At 41.9% G+C, this 25,014-nt stretch overlaps 1 protein-coding gene across 2 annotated transcripts; it reads right to left on the bottom strand.

Annotated features, from left to right (window-relative positions):
- Window positions 1–4,074: 4,074 nt before the first annotated feature.
- Window positions 4,075–20,715, bottom strand: vwa1 (von Willebrand factor A domain containing 1). Of its 2 annotated transcripts, none has more exons than XM_029664657.2 (6): window positions 20,286–20,714; window positions 15,445–16,002; window positions 14,222–14,554; window positions 13,720–13,995; window positions 13,170–13,451; window positions 4,075–5,521 (listed from the first exon to the last, which is right to left on the bottom strand). In XM_029664657.2, exons 1-6 carry the CDS (start codon window positions 20,368–20,370, stop codon window positions 5,493–5,495), a joined length of 1,563 nt encoding a protein of 520 aa, XP_029520517.2. In that variant the 5' UTR covers window positions 20,371–20,714; the 3' UTR covers window positions 4,075–5,492. The 2 variants fall into 2 exon arrangements, with proteins under 2 accessions (XP_029520517.2, XP_029520518.2); XM_029664658.2 differs by lacking the exon at window positions 4,075–5,521 and adding an exon at window positions 10,706–11,132 and having other exon boundaries at window positions 20,286–20,715.
- Between the last annotated feature and the right edge of the window lie 4,299 nt (window positions 20,716–25,014).

Genomic DNA, 25,014 nt, shown 5'->3' with positions numbered 1-25,014 from the left:
TTTTGGGGCGACAATTTGGAGAAAGACTGAATAAGTTACATGAAACATAGAGGAAATTTAAAATGTTATTTTCTGAGTTTTATTTAGACAAGTGAATTATTATTTTTTTAAGATAAAGGGTTCTTTAATATGTCTAATGTGGTATGGTACACGAATGTAAAGGGGTGGTGTAACCTTTGACCAGTTTTCATGGCTCTCCCAGTTGGTCTGATCAGCCACAGGGGGGAGCCATTTGAATAATGAATTTGTGGTCATGGGTGATACTGGTTTTTAAGGTAAATTAATGATAATGGAGTTTATAGTACTGCAACAGGAACAGAAATCATATTAATCATCGATAATAAATGGGGGAGGATGGTCCTTTGAGGTTTGGACAGGACACCGTTTTAAGCCAATAGGGCAGGAAAATACATGATAGAAAAGGCGATTTTATAAGCATTAAAATTATTTATGAAAATAAATAAGTTGCAGTTCTTAGGGATGGTAAATTACGGTAGATAAGGTATCTCAAACTATGCAACATATATTAAATTATTGATGTGACTGATTTTTAAGGTTAACCCATGTTATTTTTAGATAAAATACAGTGGATTCCCAAAAGAGAGATTTCATTAACACAGGAAAGAGATAGGATATGGTTAGCATTCGTTTTGGCTTTAATTAACTATTAGAATATTTTTATTTAAATAGTATTGAAGCTTGACAGGGATATATGACATCTGTGGTGATTCAGGATTATGGATAGGATCGAGAACCTTAATTAACCTATATAAGGACTTTAGAAATTGACACCATAGACATGTTTTTCTAAAAAAATCCATGAGTTTAGATAAAGCCAAACAGTGAGACATTTAGTTAAAATTTGGAAGCAACACATGGTTGTTACAGAGCAGAGAGGAAATGAACACAGATACCTCTTAAAGTAGATAAGACACTTGACAGAGAATTGGTACAGGATAGATATGAATGGATGCCAAAGGGAGAATTGGACATACATGATAATGTCAGAACATAAGGATAATTTACTAATCTTACCTAAGTCATTATTTAGAGTATATAAGGTTGTTACCTGGGCAGAGCCAGATATCAAACGGGGGATGGGTAAGTTGTGGTCTAGGATAGGACACTTAGTGGCCTATTGGATAATAAACTAATAATAAATAAATAAAATAGCTAACAAGTAGGCATAGAAGTTAAAGATATAATCAGATAGAACATATGAGAAACTGTTTGTTAACCAAACCTGTATGTCCAAGATTTATGCACTACAGGTGAACTACAGGATAAGGTGATTCACTCAACCCAGTCCCCGAGGAGAATAGACAGGAAGCAGCACGGTGGGTGGGGCCATACCAAGTACTCCTGGTGACTGCCTACGCGATGAGGATAGCTGAAAGAGCAACTTGGGTGCATATCACACATTGTAAGAGGGTAGGACACACTGACACTGACAAACAATCATAGGGGTAGGAGCAGAACCGTAATCAACAGGATACGGGGGTTACACTCCTACTGAAGACTTCCCTTTTACCCAACCTTTCCCCGCTGTGAGCGTTCATAGAAGTGAAAGTGTGTCTTGGCCTCTTGCTGCTGATATGTTTTCCGGGAAAAGGGTGGGGCTTCACCAGAGTGCTGTCTTATCGTGGGAGCCATATTCCTGATACACCACGTCCCACCTGAGTATGCGGAGAGTGGTCATTTGACCCATGGTTTAGACGATGAGGATTTTGTTCCAAACAAGCATAAGAGATCCCTAGATCTGGGTAGACAAGAAGTTAGAGTAGAGGTTGGGAAGGATGTCTCAATGGAGTTTTATGTAGACCAAATGGGGTCTCTAACTACATGGCAGTCTAGGACTCTGAGCCATTATGGTATATATCGGTGCAGGTCCCCATGTTGGTCGTGGACACAGGTCATACCCCATATGGAGAGAGAGGGCTATATGAATTCACTCACCCAGTATGGAAGGAGGTGGAGTATAGTGAAGGTGAGAGTTTTTGACTGTAATCCGGAGAGAGGGATGTAATTGCATAAAGATACGCCTTACCCTTAAAAAAGTAATGAAAGAGGATCTAGGGTTATGGTATGTTGGATTTGACCAGTTTTCGGTTGACACCCTAGTACAGTTCCGGGTAGAGGAGGTTAGGCCAGGTGGTAACTCTATCATCAGCAGGAATACAAGCAGAGCACCTGACACAACAGACACTGACAGCAGAGTAGTCCAGAGCCAAGGGCCGGTGAAGATAGTGAAGACGAAAGATCTGAAGGAAGTGATTGAGGTAGAAACTGGTTATGGGGATTCTAACCTTTGGTTAGAATGGATCCACTATACAGCCAGATCAGTAGCTAAAGAAGAATGTTATGCCTGCGCCATAGCCAAACCTCAGCTGACTACCATCCCCTTTCCATTTGATGGAATTGATTCACCCAGGGGAATGGCCTGTATGGTAAAGCTGTTCTTGAAGGCCGGAGAAGCTAGACGATGACAGTTGCATTGATCTGCATTATTTTAGGTTTCCCTTCCCTTCGATGTGTCCACCGCATCCAGGCTTCCCCCTTTCACAGTTACAGGAGGACATTATTATTGTATGGCTCGCTACATCACAAACAGATGGGACGTAGGGGAAGTAAGAACATGCAATAGGACAGAGAATGTTACAGCTGACAAGACAATGAGGGACCTGACTGGGTCTGAGGACTTTAGTAAGATAAAAGGCCTAGAACGGATGTCTGGTGGTTTGTGGAGGTGTGAGACTGGGGCCTAACCTGCCTACCAATTGGACCGGTAGTTGTGCAACTAGTGCAGTTAGGCATGCCTTTCCCCTTATCAAGCACAAAGACCTAGAGCCAGGTAGAAGAGAGAGAGAGAGTGCTCCGTCTGGATCTTTTAACAATAGAATTTACATAGGATAGTATTGGATATGTTTGTTGGCTGGAAAGGGTGAGAGTGGGTGGAGGTGGTTTGTTTCCCGATGGCACAGCTCCGGACGAATCAGTGACCAAAGCCTTAGCTGGTTTGACCACCCTGGCTCACGAGTTGGCAGAAAACTCTGGGGTGGATACTTCTCTGACTAATTGGTTTGATAGTATGTTTGGAAAATGGAAAAATGACTGTGTTATGGGCTACCTTCACCTGTGTGACTGTTTTAGTTTTTTTGTAGCTATTGTCTAATTCCCTGTGTATGAGGTCTCATTTCCAGGACTCTGGAGAAATCAATGAGAAAACAGATGGTGAGGTACGGACTGATTCCAAGATCTGACCAGTGGAATGATGAATACATGCCTCAAACCTAAATAGATGAATTAATCCGGATTCTTCACATGCGAGGAACTTAGGTCTTGATTAGACCATTTTGATATTTAGAGATGTTAGGTTGTATCTTGTTTCGATGAAGATTGTAACGAAAATCCTGATAAGAAGATGATTCTGATGTAGGCCTAAAAACAGTCAGGGTGAATGCAAGTATTGGTTTATGTTAGAAGGTATTTTGATAACAAGAAATATTTATAATAAAAATAGATGTATGCTTTTTAATATTTTAATACAACTGGATGTGTGATTGGATGTATAATATTTAATCATTGGGTGGATATGTTAAGGGATTTTTTTTATCAATAATGGCTAATTATGTATACATTTCAATCAGGACTGACTAATCAGAATACTATTATGTTACTGTATAAATGTATGCATTTTCTTTTAATCCTAGTACTGAAAATAATGTGTGTAATTATAATCAAGAATTAGAACAATGACCGTCTGTTCCTTGGTAAAAACGAATGAACTTATCGTCAGACTGGCTAGAATGCTTATCTACACAGAAAGACCTTGGCTTGGTCATAAATGATCTAAATTAGTGAGAGACGATGTAGGAAGGCTTGAGAACTATACTGCCATTGTACCGGAGTGGAGGAGAGACGGAACAGTTCGAAACCTAATGACGTAATTTTCAGTTTATAACCTGTTGTAAATTGTATCATGTTTAGTACTCTTGAGAATAAATGCTAGTGCTTGATTTTGAGACTGGTCTCCGCCCATTTTATGCAAATAAGTTTCTTACAAATCCTTAGAAATGGGCTGAGTGTATTAATTTAATTGGGTATTAAACATATAGGAATTGAATTCCTCTATCAAAAACCTGGTTCAGTCTGCATTCCAACAGACACTGGGAGACAAATTCAACTTTCACAGGACAAAAACCTAAAACACAAGAACAAAATATACACTGGAGTTGCTTACCAAGATTACATTGAATGTTACTGTGTGGCCTCGTTACAGTTTTGACTTAAATTGTCTTGAAAATCTATGGCAAGACTTGCAAATTGAAGAATTTTAAGAAGAATAATGTGCAAATATTGTACAATCCAGGTATACAAAGTTCTTAGAGATTTACCCAGAAAGACTCACAGTTGTAATTGCTGCCAAAGGTGCTTCTAACATGTACTGAATATTTATCTAATCAAGATATATTACAAATGTTAGAATTTTTCTTCCACAATAACATATTATTTTGTGTAGATTGTTGACAAAAAAATGACAATTAAATCAATTTTAATCCCACTTTGTAACACAACAAAATGTGGAAAAAGTCAAGGGGTATGAATACTTATGATACCCACTGTATGCCCCCTGGTTCAATGGCCAACCTGTATGACTGAATACAGCAACATCCAATGTAACAGTTTGCCAATACCTCCATGTATAAGTGTTGGTGGTGATGAGTCAAAACAATCCTGGAAAATATCAGTGTGACCATCCTTTATCAAAAGCACATCTGCAACATCTATCTGTAGTTTTATCAGTGTAGCCACATAGAAAATCTGTTTGGGATTTGTAATTAGTTCAAAGGAGTTCCTCTCTGTTATTAAGGGTTCTGTGTTCACTTGCCCTTCAATTAAAGTCTAAGCTGAGTTTGAGCACTTATTTATTCAATGTTCCAAAATATTACAGGTGGGTGCCTTGGGAAACATTGAAAGTATATTGCATAGTTGCTCTCTGTGCACTAGAAAAATGTGTTACTGTACGTTCATCTTTTTGATTAAAGCTACATCTTGTATGATACCGCAAACCAGAATTAGCTTGATCTAGACTGCTATGCTTGGCCAACCTCTATCTTAAGATCATATCAAAAACAAACAGTCAAACAAACAAATGTTTTAAGTATGATTACAGGTTTTAGGCAATATGTGAAAATCTACATTGCAGAAGATGTCTGCATTGCAGAAGATAGCAACCCACAGTTCAGTTAGGGTGCTGACTAATAGAGCAACAGTTTTATAGTATAGTAAGCCTACAGTATATGTATTGTATCAGTATCTATTAAACACAAGTGCTTTGTAAGCCAAAGGCCTTGTGTATTGTGGATGATGTCCAGAGAGGATAGAATGAACTGAGAGAGGGATGCAAGTTCAGATGTATTGTTCTTCTATCTGTTCTTCTCCTTCTTCCCTCCATCCTTGCCATAGTACAGTGCCTGTTAAACTCAGCAATGTTATGATCTGTGGCCCCAAGCCGATGCATCTGAAAGGCAGAAGGAAACAGACGCACATTAAAACCTCACACCAGACCTTCCCAGTAGCAAGCCAAGAGGCATACCATATCCAACTGTAATGAACACTGTTAGTTAGTTGCCATGGAAACCCCAGTAGCCATAACCACAACTACTTTTTGGTGTGGTTACTTTGGGGTCAGACAGAATCTATTGGCAGAGTGCTAATTACAGAGGGCCCAGTTGGGGTCTTAGACCCCTAGAATGAGACATGAACTAGATTCAACAAGTCAAACTTGGAGGGGGGGTCTCTAAATAATACTTATTTAACCATTCTCCTATTTGTTTCAAATGTAATTTGTACTGGTACAGTGGTAAATATTAAAATGAAAGCTTATTCCAAATTAAACACACACCCCTACCTCTGTCTCATGGTTTAAACATTTTTTTCCCATGTGGCTGCATTTGTCATCCCAGGACAGTCCCCTATCCCAGTCCCCCCTTTTCAGGTGTCCCAACTTTTCTTTCTACAAAAAAAGGTCCTTTCTTCAGCAAAACGCCGAACGTAATTATACTTTTTTTGTGTTTTTGTTTTGTTTAGGGGGCAGATCAGCTTTAATATTGCAGATATATTGTAGCTTCCATCAATATAATTGTCTGCATAATTTCCAATCCCCCATATATGTTTTGTAAATATATATACGGTGCCTTCGGAAAGTATTCAGATCCCTTGACTTTTTCCACATTTTGTTACGTGACAGCCTTATTCTAAAATGGATTACATCGTTTTCCAATCAACACACAATCTCACCTTAAATACAAAGCAAAAACAGGCTTTTTGAAAGATTTGCAATTTTATAAATAATAAAAAAACGGAAATATCACATTTACATAAGTATTCAGACCCTTTACTCAGTACTTTGTTGAAGCATCTTTGGCAGCGACTACAGCCTCCAGTCTTCTTCGGTATGATGCAACAAGCTTGGCACACCTGTATTTGGGGAGTTTCTCACATTTTTCTCTGCAGATCCTCTCAAGCTCTGTAAGGTTGGATGGGGAGCGTTGCTGCACAGCTATTTTCAGGTTTCTCCAGAGATGTTCGATCGGGTTCAAGTTTGGGCTCTGGCTGGGCCACTCAAGGACATTCAGAGACTTGTCGCAAAGCCACTCCTGCGTTGTCTTGGCTGTGTGCTTAGGGTTGTTGTCCTGTTGGAAGGTGAACTTTCACCCAGTCTGAAGTCCTGAGTGCTCTGGAGCAGGTTTTCATGAAGGATCTCTGTACTTTACTCCGTTAACCTTTGCCTCAATCCTGACTAGTCTCCCAGTCCCTGCCGCTGAAAAACATCCCCACAGCATGATGATGATGCTGCCACCACCATGCTTCACGTTGGGGTGGTGCCAGGTCTCCTCCAACGTGAAGCATGAACTCTTGGCATTCAGGCCAAAGAGTTCAATCTTGGTTTCATTGGACCAGAGAATCTTATTTCTCATGGTCTGAGAGTCCTTTAGGTGCTTTTTGGCAAACTCCAAGTGGGCTGTCATGTGCCTTTTACTGAGGAGTGGCTTACGTCTGGCCACTACCATAAAGGCCTGATTGGTGGAGTGCTGCAGAGATGGTTGTCCTTCTGCAAGGTTCTCCCATCTGCACAGAGGAACTCTAGAGCTCTGGCAGAGTGACCATCGGGTCCTTGGTCACCTACCTGACCAAAAACCTTCTTCCCCGATTGCTCAGTTTGGCCTGGCAGCCAGCTCTAGAAAGTGTCTTGGTGGTTCCAAACTTCTTCCATTCTGTGCCTTGACACAATCCTGTCTCGGAGCTCTATGGACAGTTCTTTTGACCTCATGGCTTGGTTTTTTCTGTGACATGCACTGTCAACTGTGGGACCTTTTTATAGACAGTTGTGTGCCTTTATAAATCATGTCCAATCAATTGAATTTACCACAGGAGGTCTCCAATCAAGTTGTAGAATCATCTCAAGGATGATCAATGGAAACAGGATGCACTCAACTTGAATCTCGGATCAACTTCCAGCGCCGACAGAGATGGACGCCTCGATTCGAGTTCCTAGGAAACTATGCAGTATTTAGTTTTTTTACGTGTTATTGTTATTATTACATTGGTAGCCCAGGTAATCTTAGGTTTCATTATATACAGTCGGGAGGAACTACTGAATATAAGAGCAACGTCAACTCACCATCATTACGACCAGGAATATGACTTTCCCGAAGCGGATCCTGTGTTCTGCCTTCCACCCAGGACAATGGATTGGATCCCAGCTGACGACTCAAAACAACGACGTCGTAAAAGAGGCAAACGAAGCGGTCTTCTGGTCAGGCTCCGGAGACGGGCACATCGCGCACCGCTCCCTAGCATACTACTCGCCAATGTCCAGTCTCTTGACAACAAGGTTGATGAATTCCGAGCAAGGGTAGCATTCCAGAAAGACATCAGAGACTGTAACGTTCTTTGCTTCACGGAAACATGGCTCACTCGAGAGACGCTAACGGAGTCGGTGCAGCCAGCTGGTTTCTTCACGCATCGCGCCGACAGAAACAACCATCTTTCTGGTAAGAAGAGGGGCGGGGGGGTATGCCTTATGATTAACGAGACGTGGTGTCATCATAACAACATACAGGAACTCAAGTCCTTCTGTTCAACTGACTTAGAATTCCTCACAATCAAATGTTGACCGCATTATCTACCAAGAGAATTCTCTTTGATTATAATCACAGCCGTATATATTACCCCCCATGCAGACACATCGATGGCCCTGAACGAACTTTATTTGACTCTATGCAAACTGGAAACCACATATCCTGAGGCTGCATTCATTGTAGCTGGCGATTTTAACAAGGCTAATCTGAAAACAAGACTCCCTAAATTGTATCAGCATATCGATTGCGCAACCAGGGCTGGTAAAACCCTGGATCATTGCTATTCTCACTTCCGCGACGCATATAAGGCCCTCCCCCGCCCTCCTTTCAGAAAAGCTGACCACGACTCCATTTTGTTGCTTCCAGCCTACAGACAGAAACAAAAACAAGAAGCTCCCGCGCTCAGGTCTGTTCAACGCTGGTTCGACCAATCTGATTCCATGCCTCAAGATTGCTTTGATCACGTGGACTGGGATATGTTCCGCATTGCGTCAAACAACAACATTGATGAATACGCTGATTCGGTGAGCGAGTTCATTAGAAAGTGCATTGACGATGTCGTACCCATAGCAATGATTAAAACATTCCCAAACCAGAAACCGTGGATTGATGGCAGCATTCGCATGAAACTGAAAGTGCAAACCACTGCTTTTAACCAGGGCAAGGTGACCGGAAACATGACCGAATACAAACAGTGTAGCTATTCCCTCCGCAAGGCAATCAAACAAGCTGAGCGTCAGTATAGAGACAAAGTAGAGTTGCAATTCAACGGCTCAGACACAAGAGGTATGTGGCAGGGTCTACAGTCAATCACAGACTACAAAAAGAAAAGCAGCCCTGTCGCGGACCAGGATGTCTTGCTCCCAGACAGACTAAATAAATGTTTTGCCCGCTTTGAGGACAAGACAGTGCCACTGACACGGCCCGCAACCAAAACCTGCGGACTCTCCTTCACTAAAGCCGACGTGAGTAAAACATTTAAACATGTTAACCCTCGCAAGGCTGCAGGCCCAGACGGCATCCCCAGCCGCGTCCTCAGAGCATTTACGGACATATTAAATCAATTCTTATCCCAGTCTGCTGTTCCCACATGCTTCAAGAGGGCCACCATTGTCCCTGTTCCCAAGAAAGCTAAGGTAACTGAGCTAAACGACTACCGCCCCGTAGCACTTACTTCCGTCATCATGAAGTGCTTTGAGAGACTAGTCAAGGACCATATCACCTCCACCCTACCTGACACCCTAGACCCACTCCAATTTGCTTACCGCCCAAATAGGTCCACAGACGACGCAATCGCAACCACACTGCACACTGCCCTAACCCATCTGGACAAGAGGAATACCTATGTGAGAATGCTGTTCATCGACTACAGCTCGGCATTTAACACCATAGTACCCTCCAAGCTCGTCATCAAGCTCGAGACCCTGGGTCTCGACCCCGCCATGTGCAACTTGGCACTGGACTTCCTGACGGGCCGCCCCCAGGTGGTGAAGATAGGTAACAACATCTCCACCCCGCTGATCCTCAACACTGGGGCCCCACAAGGGTGCGTTCTGAGCCCTCTCCTGTACTCCCTGTTCACCCACGACTGCGTGGCCATGCATGCCTCCAACTCAATCATCAAGTTTGCGGACGACACTACAGTGGTAGGCTTGATTACCAACAACGACGAGACGGCCTACAGGGAGGAGGTGAGGGCCCTCGGAGTGTGGTGTCAGGAAAATAACCTCACACTCAACGTCAACATAACAAAGGAGATGATTGTGGACTTCAGGAAACAGCAGAGGGAGCACCCCCCTATCCACATCGACGGGACAGTAGTGGAGAGGGTAGTAAGTTTTAAGTTCCTCGGCGTACACATCACGGACAAACTGAATTGGTCTTGAACTTCTTCCATTTTCTAATAATTGTGCCAACAGTTGTTGCCTTCTCACCAAGCTGCTTGCCTATTGTCCTGTAGCCCATCCCAGCCTTGTGCAGGTCTACAATTTTAACCCTGATGTCCTTACACAGCTCTCTGGTCTTGGCCATTTTGGAGAGGTTGGAGTCTGTTTGATTGAGTGTGTGGACAGGTGTCTTTTATTCAGGTAACGAGTTCAAACAGGTGCAGTTAATACAGGTAATGAGTGGAGAACAGGAGGGCTTCTTAAAGAAAAAGGTCTGTGGGAGCCAGAATTCTTACTGGTTGGTAGGTGATCAAATACTTATGTCATGCAATAAAATGCTAATTAATTACTTTAAAATCATACAATGTGATTTTTTGGATTTTTGTTTTAGATTCCGTCTCTCACAGTTGAAGTGTACCTATGATAAAAATGACAGACCTCTACATGCTTTGTAAGTAGGAAAACCTGCAAAATCGGCAGTGTATCAAATACTTGTTCTCCCCACTGTATGTGACAAATCAAATTTGATTTGATTTTATTTGAATCTCATAGCAAAGGGTTTGAATACTTACATAAATAAGGTTTTATTTAATCAATTTCAGAATAAGGCTGTAACGTAACAACATTTGGAAAAAGTAAAGGGATCTGAATACAGTACCAGTCAAAAGTTTGGACACACCTACTCATTCAAGGGTTTTTATTTATTTATTTTTACTATTTTCTACATGGTAGAATAACGGTGAAGAAATCAAAACTATGAAATAACACATGGAATCATGTAGTAACCCAAAAAGTGTTAAACAAATCCAAATATATTTTATATCTGAGATTCTTCAAAGAAGCCACCCTTCGCCTTGATGACAGCTTTGCACATTTTTGACATTCTCTCAACCAGCTTCACCTGGAATGCTTTTCCAACTATCTTGAAGGAGTTCACCACATATGCTAAGCACTTGTCGGCTGCTTTTCCTTCACTCTGCGGTCCAACTCATCCCAAACCATCTCAATTGGGTTGAGGTTGGGTGATTGTGGAGGCCAGGTCATCTGATGCAGCACACCATCACTCTCCTTACACAGCCTGGAGGTGAGTTGGGTCATTGTCCTGTTGAAAAACAAATGATAGTCCCACTAAGCGCAAACCAGATGGGATGGCATGACGCTGCAGAATGATGTGGTAGCCATGCTGGTTAAGTGTGCCTTGAATTGTGAATAAATCACTGACAGTGTCACCAACAAAGCACCCCCACACCATCACCTCCTCCATGCTTCACGGTTGGAACTACACATGTGGAGATCATCCGTTCACCTACTCTGCGCTCGCAAAGACACGGTGGTTGGAACCAAAAATCTCACATATCTTCTTCTCATTGGTGTCCTTTAGTAGTGGTTTCTTTACAACAATTTGACCATGAAGGCCTGATTCACAAAGTCTCCTCTGAACAGTTGATGTTGAGATGTGTCTGTTACTTGAAAAATAAATAAAAGTTCTGATCCCTTCGATTCTCAGTTTCTACAGATTGTAAATTAACAAAACATTTTTGCTAAAAGTATTATTACATTACATTATTGATCGATTGACTATGACTTTTCAAATCACAGAGTAGTGCTATCTGCAGAGTTAGCTCCAGGTAAATGTTGCAATTCTTCGGCCATCCCTGGACCTGCGACCAAAAACATGCTATATATGGACAGTACCAAAACAAATGATGTATTGATTGTCTCTTCGCAGCAAAATCTGCAGAGCTGGGATGGTTGTTTCCCCATAACATTCTGTTGGTTGCAAGAATTTTGTATAGTTTAAATTGAAAAAGTTTTGAAACCGGTGTCATTTTGCGTATCAGTTCATAAAACGTGCCATGGAATCGGTAGATCGAAAATCACTTCCCAAATATTTTGCAATCTATGACACAGCTGTCAATTTTTTGGTCCTTAAATGAAAGTGGTATACTTTTTTATTTATCACAATTTCCTTAAACTAATGTTGGTCTTTATGTCAGAGTTTACTAGGAGTGGTGGGTTGGAGTCAGGCGCAGAGAGCAGAGGGTTCTGTAAATCGTAATATTTATTCTCCAGCACAAAACGGTCACGCCAATCTACAGGGCGCATGAAACAGACCAGCCCAAACACAGGACAAAACAGTCTGGAGACAACAAACACGCAAACACATCCACAACCAACAGAGTAACAATCCCGCACAAACCTAGGCGGACCTAACAGGCTTAAAGAAACATAAATCAAGAAACGAACAGGCAGGGGAGCCACCTTTGGGCAGCCGTAATGCACGGCTGCCCAAACAAGTTCCAATCTTTTTCCGCATTCCACTTGCCTCTTTCGTTTTTGCGTTAATGCTGCAATTAGTTGATTGTAATTTTGTGTAGAGCAGACAATTCCATATATTTTTGTTAGGTGCATGTGTGACATAACTCCACCAATTATATTTATGATATCATTTACAAAGATTATTTTTTTACATTTTTTAAATGTTTTTTAAAAATCAATGAGTTAGTATATTTGCGTTTAATCACAATAGTTGTTGTATTATTTGTTCTGTCTTTTCTGGTGGACTAAACTGAAATTGCAACCAACTTTCTAACAGATGTCTCTTTCCATTCATCAAATGGCGCAAGTGCACAGTGCACTGTTGGGTTGCAGAATGTATTTTAGACGAGTGGACGAACATATGCATGTACCCTACTTTTTGAAGTAATTTGTTTGACAATAAGATGAAAACATCATGACTGGTAAAGTTCATGCCAAATTAAAAGGTAATCAAAATGTGTATTTTGACAGTTAAATTACATGCCTTTACTATTAGGCTCATAATTTTTTTTATAGGAACATCCTGTCTAGCAGGAACTATTTTGGAGTTGTTAAAACAACTCTCAGGAGTCCTGGCGACATACTACCAGTGAATCAATGTTGTAATATGGGCAATAAAAAGGCTACCTCTTCATCCAAATAAAGAGTTGGCTTGGATGGATTCAAAAGCACCAATTCTAGGATCCAATTGAACATGCCTTTAAAATATCCATGTTTGCTCCAATTGACCAACTGAACACAACTGATATTAACTGACCCCAACCAACAGTGCTGAAGGGTTCACATCCTCATTCAAAATGGCGGCGGCCCGTTCTCTCACCTGAATGAAACTGGGCTGTGCAGCAGAGGCCCTTCCCGCGTGTCGTCCGGTATACAGGCCACACACACACTCTGGTGGCGGGGGGCAGGTGTGTCAGACGTGTGGACAGTAAGTTGGGGGGCAGGTAGAAGGAGGAGCGCTGGGCGGTGGTAGAGCCGTGGCCATCCTGTCCCTCCCAGGTGAGCCAGTAGCCCCTGAGGCCGTCCATGCTGGCTTTCCAGTCCACCTGCACAGAGTCACTGCCCACCGTGGTCAGCCGCAGGTCTGCAAGATCCGGCCTCACTGAGAAGGGAGGGAGGTAGGGATGGGATTCATTTTCCAAAGTACACTTTGGCAATATATACATTGTTACGTCATGCCAATAAAGCAATTGAAATTAAATTGAGAGAGAGAGAAAAAGGCCTACGTGCTGCATCTGTACAGTGGTATGTGAAGGGTAATAGTGCATTTAGCATTTTCCCATTTTATTGCTTCAGTTTAAAGACTTTGAGGCTAATCCCATACCGCATCTGTGCCTAAGAACACATCCTTAATGCTATATGCTCCTTACCCTCCTCAGTGCACACTTTGACAGACATGGCCCTCTCCTGGCCATAGGAGTGACGGGCGCTCACGGTGACCAAGTACTGGGTGTCTGGCTGGAGGTTGGTCAGCATGGTGGAGTTCTGCCCCCGGCCCACAGTAGTCATGTGGAGCTTCCCCCCCGGGAGCGCTGAGTACTCCACCTGGAAGCTCTGGACAGACTCTGGCTGCAGAGGACCCCAGCTCACCCTCACACTATTGGCCTCTGAGTCCGACACCGTCACCACGGCTGGGCTCAACACCTCTGAGGAGACGATAAGTTATATGTAATAATATAATATTAAAATATATATATTATCTGGTGATTTACCAGGTGCTTTTGTCGAATGTGGCTTCAGAATATTCGGTATACAGTGTGCCCATGCTGGACACTACCCCAAAGATATAACATCCCAACCAACTGAGCCAACATTGTTACAATTAACAATGTAAATGTTGTAAATGTCAAATGTAAACATGCCACCTCTTACCTGGCTTAGTGGTGAAGGTGACGGAGAGGGGGTTGAGCACCTGCAGGTTGGACTCAGGAGTCAGTGTGGCTGTGTAGGTGGTGTCTGGCTTTAGTCCCATCAGCCTGGCCGTGCTAGAGTCCCCTGGCTGGGTGAGTCTCTGGTACTGGCCACCGCTGGTACTGGGGCTGGTACCAGGCCCCCCTGCTCCTCCTCCAACCACTCCCCCACTGGGAGCCGGTCCAAACCGGATGTCATAATAACCGTTCAATCCGGCCAGAACCGGTCGCCACTGCAGCACAGCGCTGTCTGTGGACACATCTCGCACCTGGAGCCGTTCAGCCCAGAGGATCTCTGTTAGAGTAGAGACAGAACGAGACCGGAGGACTGAAACACTGGTGAAATATAAAACTCCACTTTTAAGGACATGCTCATTGTAATGGCTGAAATTGAATGAATGGAACGGTATATTGGGACAATGGCGGTATACCGTTCCATTCATTCCATTCCAGCTATTACTTGAGCCACCCTCCCTTCACCAGCCTCCTCTTGCCTAAACACCTTTACGACCATATTATCACAGTGTGTGGATTCCTTTCTCTCACTGGTGAGCATTCATCCTTGGATAACCAGAACAAGATGGCAAAAAAGAGAGAAGGATGAAAGAGAGAAGCTCAGACAGACACACAGACTGTGGGTTCCCCAATGCATTCACAATGTATGCCATAAAACCCCTCGAAATAGACAACCCAGTTCTGAAGATACTTATGTAACAAATAGCAAACCCAAGAAAGGTTTCAGTGTCAGAGGATAGGAACTTCAGGCACTCGCTAGAGGGACCATGGATTTCTCCTTCTGTGTCGTAAAGAACCTGTATTTACACTATGCGTCTGCCCATCACTACAGTATGCAGAGCTACATATGTTTACTGGTAGTGATTGCGTCCATATGACTGCTACTCTATCTGACCAGAGAAATACCCTCTATATATCTCTGGCACCATAGAGGGGCACGGTAGGATCATTTCTTTATTAATACCCCCCCTCTCTCATTACAGTCTAGCATACACTGTCTTTGCATGCCTCTGTGTCTCACAGTCTCTAGGAGTGGGTATGTGATAAAGGAGTAGAATGGAGAAATGCATTTGTACAGTAGCAAAGTCTAGAGTAGAGCTCAAAAGAAGGGGTCAGGTCCATGTCAATTGCTGTCAATTGAGGAATCAAATTGGACACACACACACTCACCAATAATGGCATCCCTCAGGTCCTCGGTGATGATACTCATATCGTCGATGTCCACAAAGTACAGGTGTGACTCCACAGGTGGGGTGACCACCTGCCGCAGCACCTGGTAGTTCCCGTGGCCCGTGGAGATCACCAGAACGGCTACGCCCTCCTCTCGCAGCTCCTCCATTGGTCCAATCACATCACCCGGCTTCACCCCGTCCGTCAGCCACACTAGAACCCTGGGTAGCTCTGCCCTGGCCCCACTGGCCCCTCCAGGCTTCAGCACCCAGTCCTTGGCCATCCTGAGGGCCTCCTCTGTATTGGTGTCGCCCCTCAGAGCCTTGGTGTTCCCCAGTGCCTCCTGGAGGCCAGATTGGGTATTGTGGGCGTCAAAGCCAAACTCGAGGCGGGGTTGGGTGCCCACCTGCAGTAGCCCCACCCTCACCTGGTCCTCGCCCAATGAGAAGGGGAGGAGGAGCTCGGACAGGAAGCCCAGCATGCGGGAGTACTCATAGGATGAGACGCTGCCTGAGGAGTCCAATAGGAAGAGGATGTCGCCCTCACAGCAGTTCAACACTGAGAGAAAAGGAAAGGAGAGCGTTACAGATGGTGGACACTAGATTTTTACAGATATAGGGTATATAGAATATAGATTCATATCTATAGGCTATAGCTATAGAATATAATGCTAATATTATGTGAAAATGAATAACTGAATAAGTCACAGCATACTGTTGAGAATTAAATACTCCCAGAGTTAAGCAATATTTACACCACTGTGGGTCTTCACGATGGGGAACTTTCTATAAGCATAGTGCTTATAGTAGATGTGTGAGATACACTACAATTAGTGTAGGTGGGAAACAGGGAAACAATGTGGTATAGGTATTTGTTTACCCACAAACTTACCGTAGAGAAGCAAACTAATTATTAATGATAGCCAGCCAAACATTTACAGGGATAAGTACAATCCCAGAACTCACTGAGACTGTGTGGAGCATCTGTGGGAAAACCCACTACTATTTTCAACTTTCTCTCTCTTTTCTCACTCTCTCTCTGATTCCTTCTCCCTCCCTTAACTTTTCCCAGTGGTCCTCCTTCTGTTCAGTATGTGAGTGTGCACACACGCACGTGCGCACACACACACACACACACACACACACACACACACACACACACACACACACACACACAAAGAATCTCCCCCTCACCATCCACCTCTTTGGAACAACACTATCCCACAGTCATTAAAACCTTTATAGAAAATGCCATAAGTCTGAAAGCGGGAGAAACTGAAACAAAATGAAAAGAGAAAAAATGTGTGGAGAGGTGTGAACTGTCTGTAGAAAGGAAATGAGTGGAAAACAAGTAATTACAGCAATAAGACCAGATCAAAACAAACAGGCCAACCTAAAATAAGGGATGAAGAAGTGAGCTAGATCAGAGGGGTGGTGGCCAGATGAGGGATGGATGAAAATGCTGTCATAACATTTAGACTAGGCAACATTTTACAAATGTTCCATATTTCATAACAGTAGCAGGGAACAGTGCTTCTCATTAAAGAGAGTGAGAGAGTGAGTAAGAAGGGGTGAGGGGGAGAACTGTAGGAACTCCTTATATTGGTGTTATAAGGAGGAGGGTAGGTTGGAGGTGGGGATAGAGAGAGAAATGTTAAGGGGGAGGTGTGTATTGGCAGTTCCATTTGCGAGAAGAAGAAGAATGTTTGGTAGTAGACGTATACCCATATACAGAGAGAGAAAGAGAGCGAGAGAGCGAGAGAGAGAGGGATAGTGAGAGAGACGTGCCATGTTCATTTTCTAGCGTTGAGTGCTTTGGAATATTATTATTTTCTTTGGGCCCTTAGCAATGAATTTCTTAACGCTTCAATTTGACACTCGATGTGTGGTCACTGTACTGATAAGAGTGTAGTGTTGAAAGAAGAGTGTACACTCAAGCATGCACACACGCACGCATGCACACACACACATCTGGACTTTGTACTCCAGCTCTCTAAGAGGGAGGGGCTGCAGTTACACTGCACATATGGCCTCTAATGTTAAGCCCCAGTAAACTGTAGTTCTGTCTGTGTCTCTCTGGTCTCTCTGTTTACTGTAAACCAACTGTTTGGGTCTGAACTGTCTTGTACATTAGTATTAGCTTTATTGCGGTGTTAGGTTTACAGTACACCCTGAACAAGCTTGACAAATACCGTATATTAGTGGTTACACACTGAATGTAAATTATGAAACCACAGAGCCTTCATGGGCATGGGAGTAACTGACAATAAGTCTTTAGACCTGCTTCACACATGCACACACACACACACATACATACACACACACACACGTATGCATGTATTCTTGCATGTGCGCGCACACACACACACAGCTCAGATGTGTTAGAAAAGGCCTCCTCCACAGCTCTTCTTGGTTCTAAAACATCATGTGGTTATATCACCATCAGTACCATCACCATCAAAATACATCATCACAGGGGATCAAACCTGGATCATCTGTGATTCTCTGCCAGTCTTTAGTATTAAAAGCATTTCTATTAGTGGAGGCTGCTGAGAGGAGGAAGGGGAGGACCATCCTCCTCAGTGAATTTAATAAAAATAAAAATGGTAAAACATTGAAAAAGTTATAATTTTTAGATAAAACTATACTAAATATATTCACATGACCAAATAATTGATTAAAACACAGTAGCCTCAACAGCACTCTGTAGGGTAGCACCATGGTGTAGCCAGAGGACAGCTAGCTTCCATTCTCCTCTCGGTACATTGACTTCAATATAAAACCTTGGAGGCTCTTGGTCCTCACCCCCTTCCATAGACTTACACAGTAATTATGACACCGGAGGACGTACTCCAACCTATCAGAATTCTTACAGCATGCACTGACATGTTGTCCACCCAATCAAAGGATCACAGAATTAATCTAGTACTGAAAGCATAAGCTACAGCGAGCTAGCACTGTAGTGCATAAAATATGGTGAGTAGTTGACTCAAAGAGAGAGAAAGATAATAGTTGAACAGTTTTCAACGAATTAATTTCTTCAAAAATGAAGGCGAAGCAAGAGAGAGAGAGAAAGAGAGATCTTTTTTATTTCATTTTCAGTTTAACTTACTTAGCTAGCAAATGCAGCTGGATAGTTTAGTTACTCAAACACCTCAAACAGAGGTTTGAGTAACTAAGGGCCTGCCGGTCTAAATACTTACTGACTATACACTGTAGCATTACTGCATGATTGTAGTGGGTTTACTAACACATTAGTTATATTAGCTATGTTGACTAGGACGTTACTTTAGCTAATATGGAGACAATGATGTAGGCTGTGTGTTGCGGTTATGACATGGTTTGGCTTGGAAAGTTTTTTTAACCTGGTCACATACAGCTGATGTATTGTTCATTGAAGTCCACAAACAAAGGGACAATGTGAGAGGAGAGTGCTTAGAGGCTAGAATGAATACATTGTGGCTACTATGAAAGTGATTAGGGGTGTATTCATTCTGCCGATTCTATTGAAAAACGTTTCTTAAACGGATGCAAATGAAACGGAGATTTAAAAAATAGCTACATTTGTCTATTAGAAACTCTCATTTGCAACTGTTGGACTAATGATTACACCCTAGGTAAGCTAGATACAGGCAAGAGTGTGTAAGGCAGTATTGAATGTGTCACTGTCTGGCCATATGTCACTGTCTGTTTTTCTCTCAACCTGTGTGCACCTACGTTGTAAACTTTTATTCATAGGCTAGGTTGTAGCAACCTTATGATGGATATAGGGAAAACTTGAGTATCATGTAGTAGCCCAAACCTATCGATGTTACATTGAACTGGGTTGAATGGAACATGAATGACAGTCTTCCAACATGCAACAACGGCACTGACCGCAACTGATTTCTATGTTTGAGTGAGACGCATAGAAAGTAATTAAGCTATGTTAGTCAAAGCCTGTCTATTCTCTATAGATGGAAGTCTGTGTGAGTAGTCTAATGTTCTGTCTGTCCACTGTATACTTACACTGAGTCATAAAGACAGACCACTGACAGATGGAACTGACTCACCAGCAAGTTTAGTTTTCACCATTACAGTATAAGTTATGAGCTCTAACTACCACATGCATGGTTGTAACAAGCATTCCGTAATTAGTAATGGTGTTATAATCAATCATTTGTTTTAATTTACACCGCATGTAATAATAAGCACAACAATTTCACATAGTGTTAAAGTCAGGAACAGATATCAACATACACTGAGTATACCAACATTAGGAATGCCTTCCTTATATTGGCCAACGGAACAGCCTCAATTCTTCGGGGCATGGACTCTACAAGGTTTCAAAAGCATTCTACAGGGATGATGACCCATGTTGACTTCAATGCTTCCCACAGTTGTGTCTAGTTAGCTGGATGTCCTTTGGGTGGTGGACCATTCTTGATGCACACTGGAAACTGTTGAGCGTGAAAAACCCAACAGCACTTAAAATATTTTGTCATTCCCATTCACCCTCTGAATGGCACACATGTCAGAAAAGGCTTAAAAATCCTTCTTTAACCTGTCTCCTCCCCTTCATCTACACTGACTGAAGTGGATTTAACAAGTGACATGAATAAGGGATCATAGCTTAGATCATAGCTTTCACCTGGTCAGTCTATGTCATTGGAAAGAGCAGGTGTTCTTAATGCTTTGTATACTCACTGTATATTACTGTCAAAGTTGTAGAAATGATATGACAGATGATATAAGTATTGTGCCTTTAATATAATAACACCAGTCGGAGATACTCTGACTTCTCCTCCCTAGTCTCTCAGTCACCCCACCACTAGACCATCGGCCACCACCTGCAATGCTCACCTTCTTCAGTTGCTGAGTTTTGACCACAGGATTTCCGCAGGAACATTCCAACCAGTATACAAGTAAACAAAATCCGATTCTCCATCTCAAGTGTTTATTGTGATCAAATTCGGTAGAAAGAATTATGATGATATCAATAGGGTTTCCTCCAAAAATGTGTTCATTTCCTGAACCGTCGCTCCAACTGAAATGGTAATGAGCCTTCCATTCAGGATACTTAGGCTATAAATTGCGGCTTGAAACTTCATATCCCAAATTCTCACTTTCACCGAGACTTTCCCGTTTTGTTTCCGCTTTTCTGGAACATTACATTCTTGTAATATTTCCCACAGATCAAATGTTGTCTGTTGGTTGCTCTGGTAGCCTCCGTGAGTTAGTGCGCGCAAGTTAAAAAGCGCGAGCATTCTAGTCGGTTCTTCGATCTGACCCCCCCTCCCCTCCAGTGTTCACTCCCTTATTTCTTAACAGTCTTTCAAGACACTTCGAATAGCAATAGGCGTAAGAGCTCTGGCCAAACGTCATTGCTCTGGAAAGCTGCCCATTTTCTCATATCTTTACATTTTATGGCAAACTAGACAATCTTGCAAAAAGTGAAGAGAGTCTTTAAAATGTAAAACAATATAAGGAAGAATTTAAACTTTCAGCTTTGAAATTAACTGATGGAGATGTATAATTATCTAGACAATTAAAACTAAGAAATGCAGTTAATTATGGAGCCACTAACTTTCAGCACTAAAATCCTTGGAATGAGAGTGCCTTTTCAAGATCATAGGTCCAGGGGTGGAATGGTTTTGTGGTATTTTGGGCAAATGCCAGATGGGCTGGTCCATTTTTAGACAAGTGGGCCTGTCTGACTTGGGTTTTTTGCACAAAATAATAATGATCTGGTGAATAATGGGGGCCTCAAGGAATAAAATGGGCCAATGCGGAGGGCCTCAAGGAGAAACATTTGCTGGTGTGGGGGCCTCAAAGGGGAAGAAATGGTCAGGTGTATTAGAAATGCCAAGGATGTTTTCTGGTTCCAGTCCACCCCTGGATAGGCCTACATGTAGGCTATTGTCTATTTCATTTGTTGGCCTTCCACTGGGCACAGACATCATCAGTTCAACGTCTACTTTTTATGTACATTTCGCTGAGTTATCAACTAACATGAATTCAACATGAAATCAACATTTCTACATGTCATTGGATTTTGGTTAAAAGTTGGGAGGAAAAAAGGCTAAATTCTCTTACGTTGATGACGTTTTGCAAATCCAATCAATTTTTCTTGTTGATTTAAAGTCATCATATCACATTGCATTTTGTTGTTGTTGAAGTGACGTGGAAACAACGTTGATTCAACCAGTTTTTGCCCAGTGGGCTATGTGCATGTTTAGATAAATGTGAGACTATAAGAACATGGGACACAATTATGGGGTCAAGCTCTTGGACTTCAGCATCAACTGCTCAAGTTGGCGAAATAGATTCCATGGGAAATATAATTTTTGATTGAATTGCATCAGCCTATAGTGCCTCAGGAGATTTGGAGAATGTGATATTGAGATGGTGTCTGTTTGAGAATGAAAAGCAGTGTGCTTATGAGAGAGAGACCGAGAGAGAAAGAGCGAGAGAGAGAGGTGAGGAGGAGTGGGAATAGGGTAGAAGACGATAGTGGGAATTAAGAGAAGGGACAAAGGTCTGATGTCTAGAGACCTCGGTGACACATCACATGACCTAAGCTTATTTCTATTGTTCCATTGTAACAGAACACCCCATCACACACCTAGTAACTAAACACTGAGTCTATACAAACCTGTGAAAGATAGGCGCTGTTCTATGAAAGATAAGTAGTTGACCATTTCCAAACAGAATAGTATGTTGTGTTTTACCTACAGTATTGAGTGGCTGTTTTGAATCGTGTTTCCCACACACCAAACTTGCCCTTACATGCAACCCCTTCTGCCCCTCTCAGTCTGGTCACTGACCCCACTGTATAGTTTACTGTTTATGTCTTCAGATGGGAGTCCTGCTCTTTCAACTGTCCAATAAGCAGTACATCGGTTAGAAATACCCACCTGGAATAACTTTGCAGTGGTATGTGTGTATCGTATATGTGTGTGTGTGTGTGTGTGTGTGTGTGTGTGTGTGTGTGTGTGTGTGTGTGTGTGTCCATGGCATGCAGGTTTTAACTGATGGATCAGGTAAGTGGCCCGGCTGTATGCTATTCACATAACATGTTGTTACCGGGGGACCAGAGGAAAGGAAATGTTTTAAATCTCACACACGTTGATGTCAACACATTTCTATCCTTTCAATAAGCATAGGTTATGAAACCATACGTGGTTGTCTTTGTTCTCTTATTTGCACATTCCCTATAAAGAGTAGTAAGCTCCTCTGAGATTCATGTGTCTTTGGAGTACATTTTCATTCAAAGCGATTGGGTAAAGCTGCAAAGAGTGGTTAGTTGACCATTTTTGGCAGTGGACAAGGCTATGGGAATAAGGGAGGAAGGGAAGTGAAAGAGTAAGGGAGGTGGAAGACGCAGACAGATGGATGACGAGTCCCGTATGACAACCCTCACAGTGTGACAACATGGAAACACAGAGAAACAGCATTACGTGAGAGGAGATATCTATTTTGTTGAAATCTGAACACTTAAAGTTTATACAACTGAGCACCATTTGTAATTGGGCTTTATACAGTCTCTTGACACTTTGGCACATAGTAGCGTTCCCGCTGTTATTTACCATTAAAACTTTGGCCCCAGTGCTTCTGGCATCACAATGGAAATCCCATTTCATTAGTAAAGACAGTTCTCTCCTTCACTACTTGCCAGTTATACCCCCTTCTTTGGTGAGATTGAGACATTTTAGGTTTATGTAGCATGCCATGTTCTGATAGATTTGACTTGGACACCAGCCATAAATAAAAGTAAAAATAAGTCAGGAAGGGGAAGTCAGAGGGGTTTCCCATCACTGGGCCGTGTTGACGTTCTTATTTGCCAAAAATGCACAGAGTCTTCCTGGCATGCTCTGACCCTTCTGTTCCTGCATCACTAGATCACCCTGCTCATGGCGTCTGGATCCTGCACATTGCTCATCCTGTAAGCTTTTTTACCAGGTCTGTTTGTGAAGTACTGATAGTTTTTATTTTACAGTTTCCTGTCTGTTCTCAGGGTGATGGTGAGATACTGGTCCAAAGGGTAACAGAGGATTTCCAAGCCAAGGGCAGATGCTATGTACACTGTTACTGTTTTATGGTTGCTTCTTAGTAAAATGACTAGCCAAATGCAGGACATCCCTTACAAAAAAATTACATATAAAAAAGATACACATTTATTAAATGTAGAGTTGACATACAAACATCACATTTCAACATGAGGAGAATAGTGTCTTCACCTCACATGTGAATTGCATGTTCAGATTTGAAAAACATTAACATGTGAAAATCCATTTGCTGTTGTACATGTAAGAAACCTCCACATGTGTAAATCTCTCTTTCTCATGTTGAATTACAAGTTCACATGTGAAAAACAATCACGTGACAATCGCATTTGCAGTTTTCCATGTAAGAAAACTCCACATGTGAAAATTGCAAGTTAACATGTAGGGGTGAAATAGTGTTATTCTCCTCATTTGAAAAGGTGGTGTTAACATGTTGCAGTAGCAATGTTTCCTCAAATTCTGTAATGCCATTCTGTAAAAAGGTTACTTAGCCTACCCAAGTAGAATAATTGAAGTGCATTCAAATGAGTGATTTCTTATTTCTGAGCCATCCACTCCATTATTATTGTAGTAATCCATAATGTTGCTTTTGATATATATGTATACTTAGCGCTACACTAGGGAGAGTCATTCGGAGTGCTGCTGGGATGCGCCTCTCTTCTTTGAACGCGTTGCTCCTTGACAATTGGAAGAATCACAGAAAAAGAACAAAGAAGCTAGCTCTCTGTGTCTCTATTTTTTTAATCCTCTTTTCTGGTTTGTAGGTTTGGTAACTTTTTTTTTTAATCCAGAGATAACATGTTTATTTGGTCATTTTGATGTATAATTGAATTATTTTGACCTACTGAAAAACGAGGGAGATTTTTCCATTCACATGCTCACTTTTGTATTTTTACCAACTAGGGCTCATATTGAGTGTATTTAAATGTGTACATGTATTTTAGAAGGTTACTTTTTATGAAATTTGTATCTAATGGTCGCATGTTAACCGCTAGCTAGCTTATTGATAGGTGATAGCGAGCCTTCCATTTCCTCCTAGCTAGCTATTTGTAGCTTCTGTAATTGTTAGCGGTCCATTGATTTGTGTTACATTTAATTACACAGGCCTAAAAGGGATTTTAAGGAATTTGAAAATGTGTGAATGTGTTTGCTTTATGAACGAATGTTGACAGATTATTTTCCACAAAAAGATGATTTTGAATTAGGGCTGTCATAGTTAATCAGTTAATTCAAGCACATTTTTGTGCACCATTTTTTTTTATTGATTATTGCATTGTCTGAAAGCATTCAAAATGCACAAAAACATTTAAAACAAATACATCATCTATACAGCTAAAAATGCAATGTCAAAACAAGTTAACATTGAGGTTAAAGAAAATGTGCTTTATCAATTTACCTGATTTTGCTAAGCGTTACTTTGGACAAAATCAAGCTGTCAGTATTCTGGTAATGCTTTTTACATAAAATATCTTAAATTAAATTATTACTTTAAATTCTGAATTTGTGATTTTCTGATTTGTGATCCT

Source organism: Oncorhynchus nerka, linkage group LG7 (genome assembly GCF_034236695.1).
Source record: "Oncorhynchus nerka isolate Pitt River linkage group LG7, Oner_Uvic_2.0, whole genome shotgun sequence".
Taxonomy (NCBI): Eukaryota; Metazoa; Chordata; class Actinopteri; order Salmoniformes; family Salmonidae; genus Oncorhynchus; species Oncorhynchus nerka.
Note: the sequence above shows the minus strand (reverse complement) of the source record. Positions and strands in the feature narration are given on the sequence as shown.

Bases quoted from the DNA above. Each gene is read 5' to 3' on its own strand.
- vwa1 (XM_029664657.2), bottom strand. From the start codon at position 20,370: ATGGAGAATCGGATTTTGTTTACTTGTATACTGGTTGGAATGTTCCTG. The intron at 13,996-14,221 runs GTAAGAGGTGGC...TCGTCTCCTCAG, and splicing joins CACCTTCACCACTAAGCCAG to AGGTGTTGAGCCCAGCCGTG. The intron at 5,522-13,169 runs GTGAGAGAACGG...TCTGCCTTTCAG, and splicing joins CACAGCCCAGTTTCATTCAG to ATGCATCGGCTTGGGGCCAC.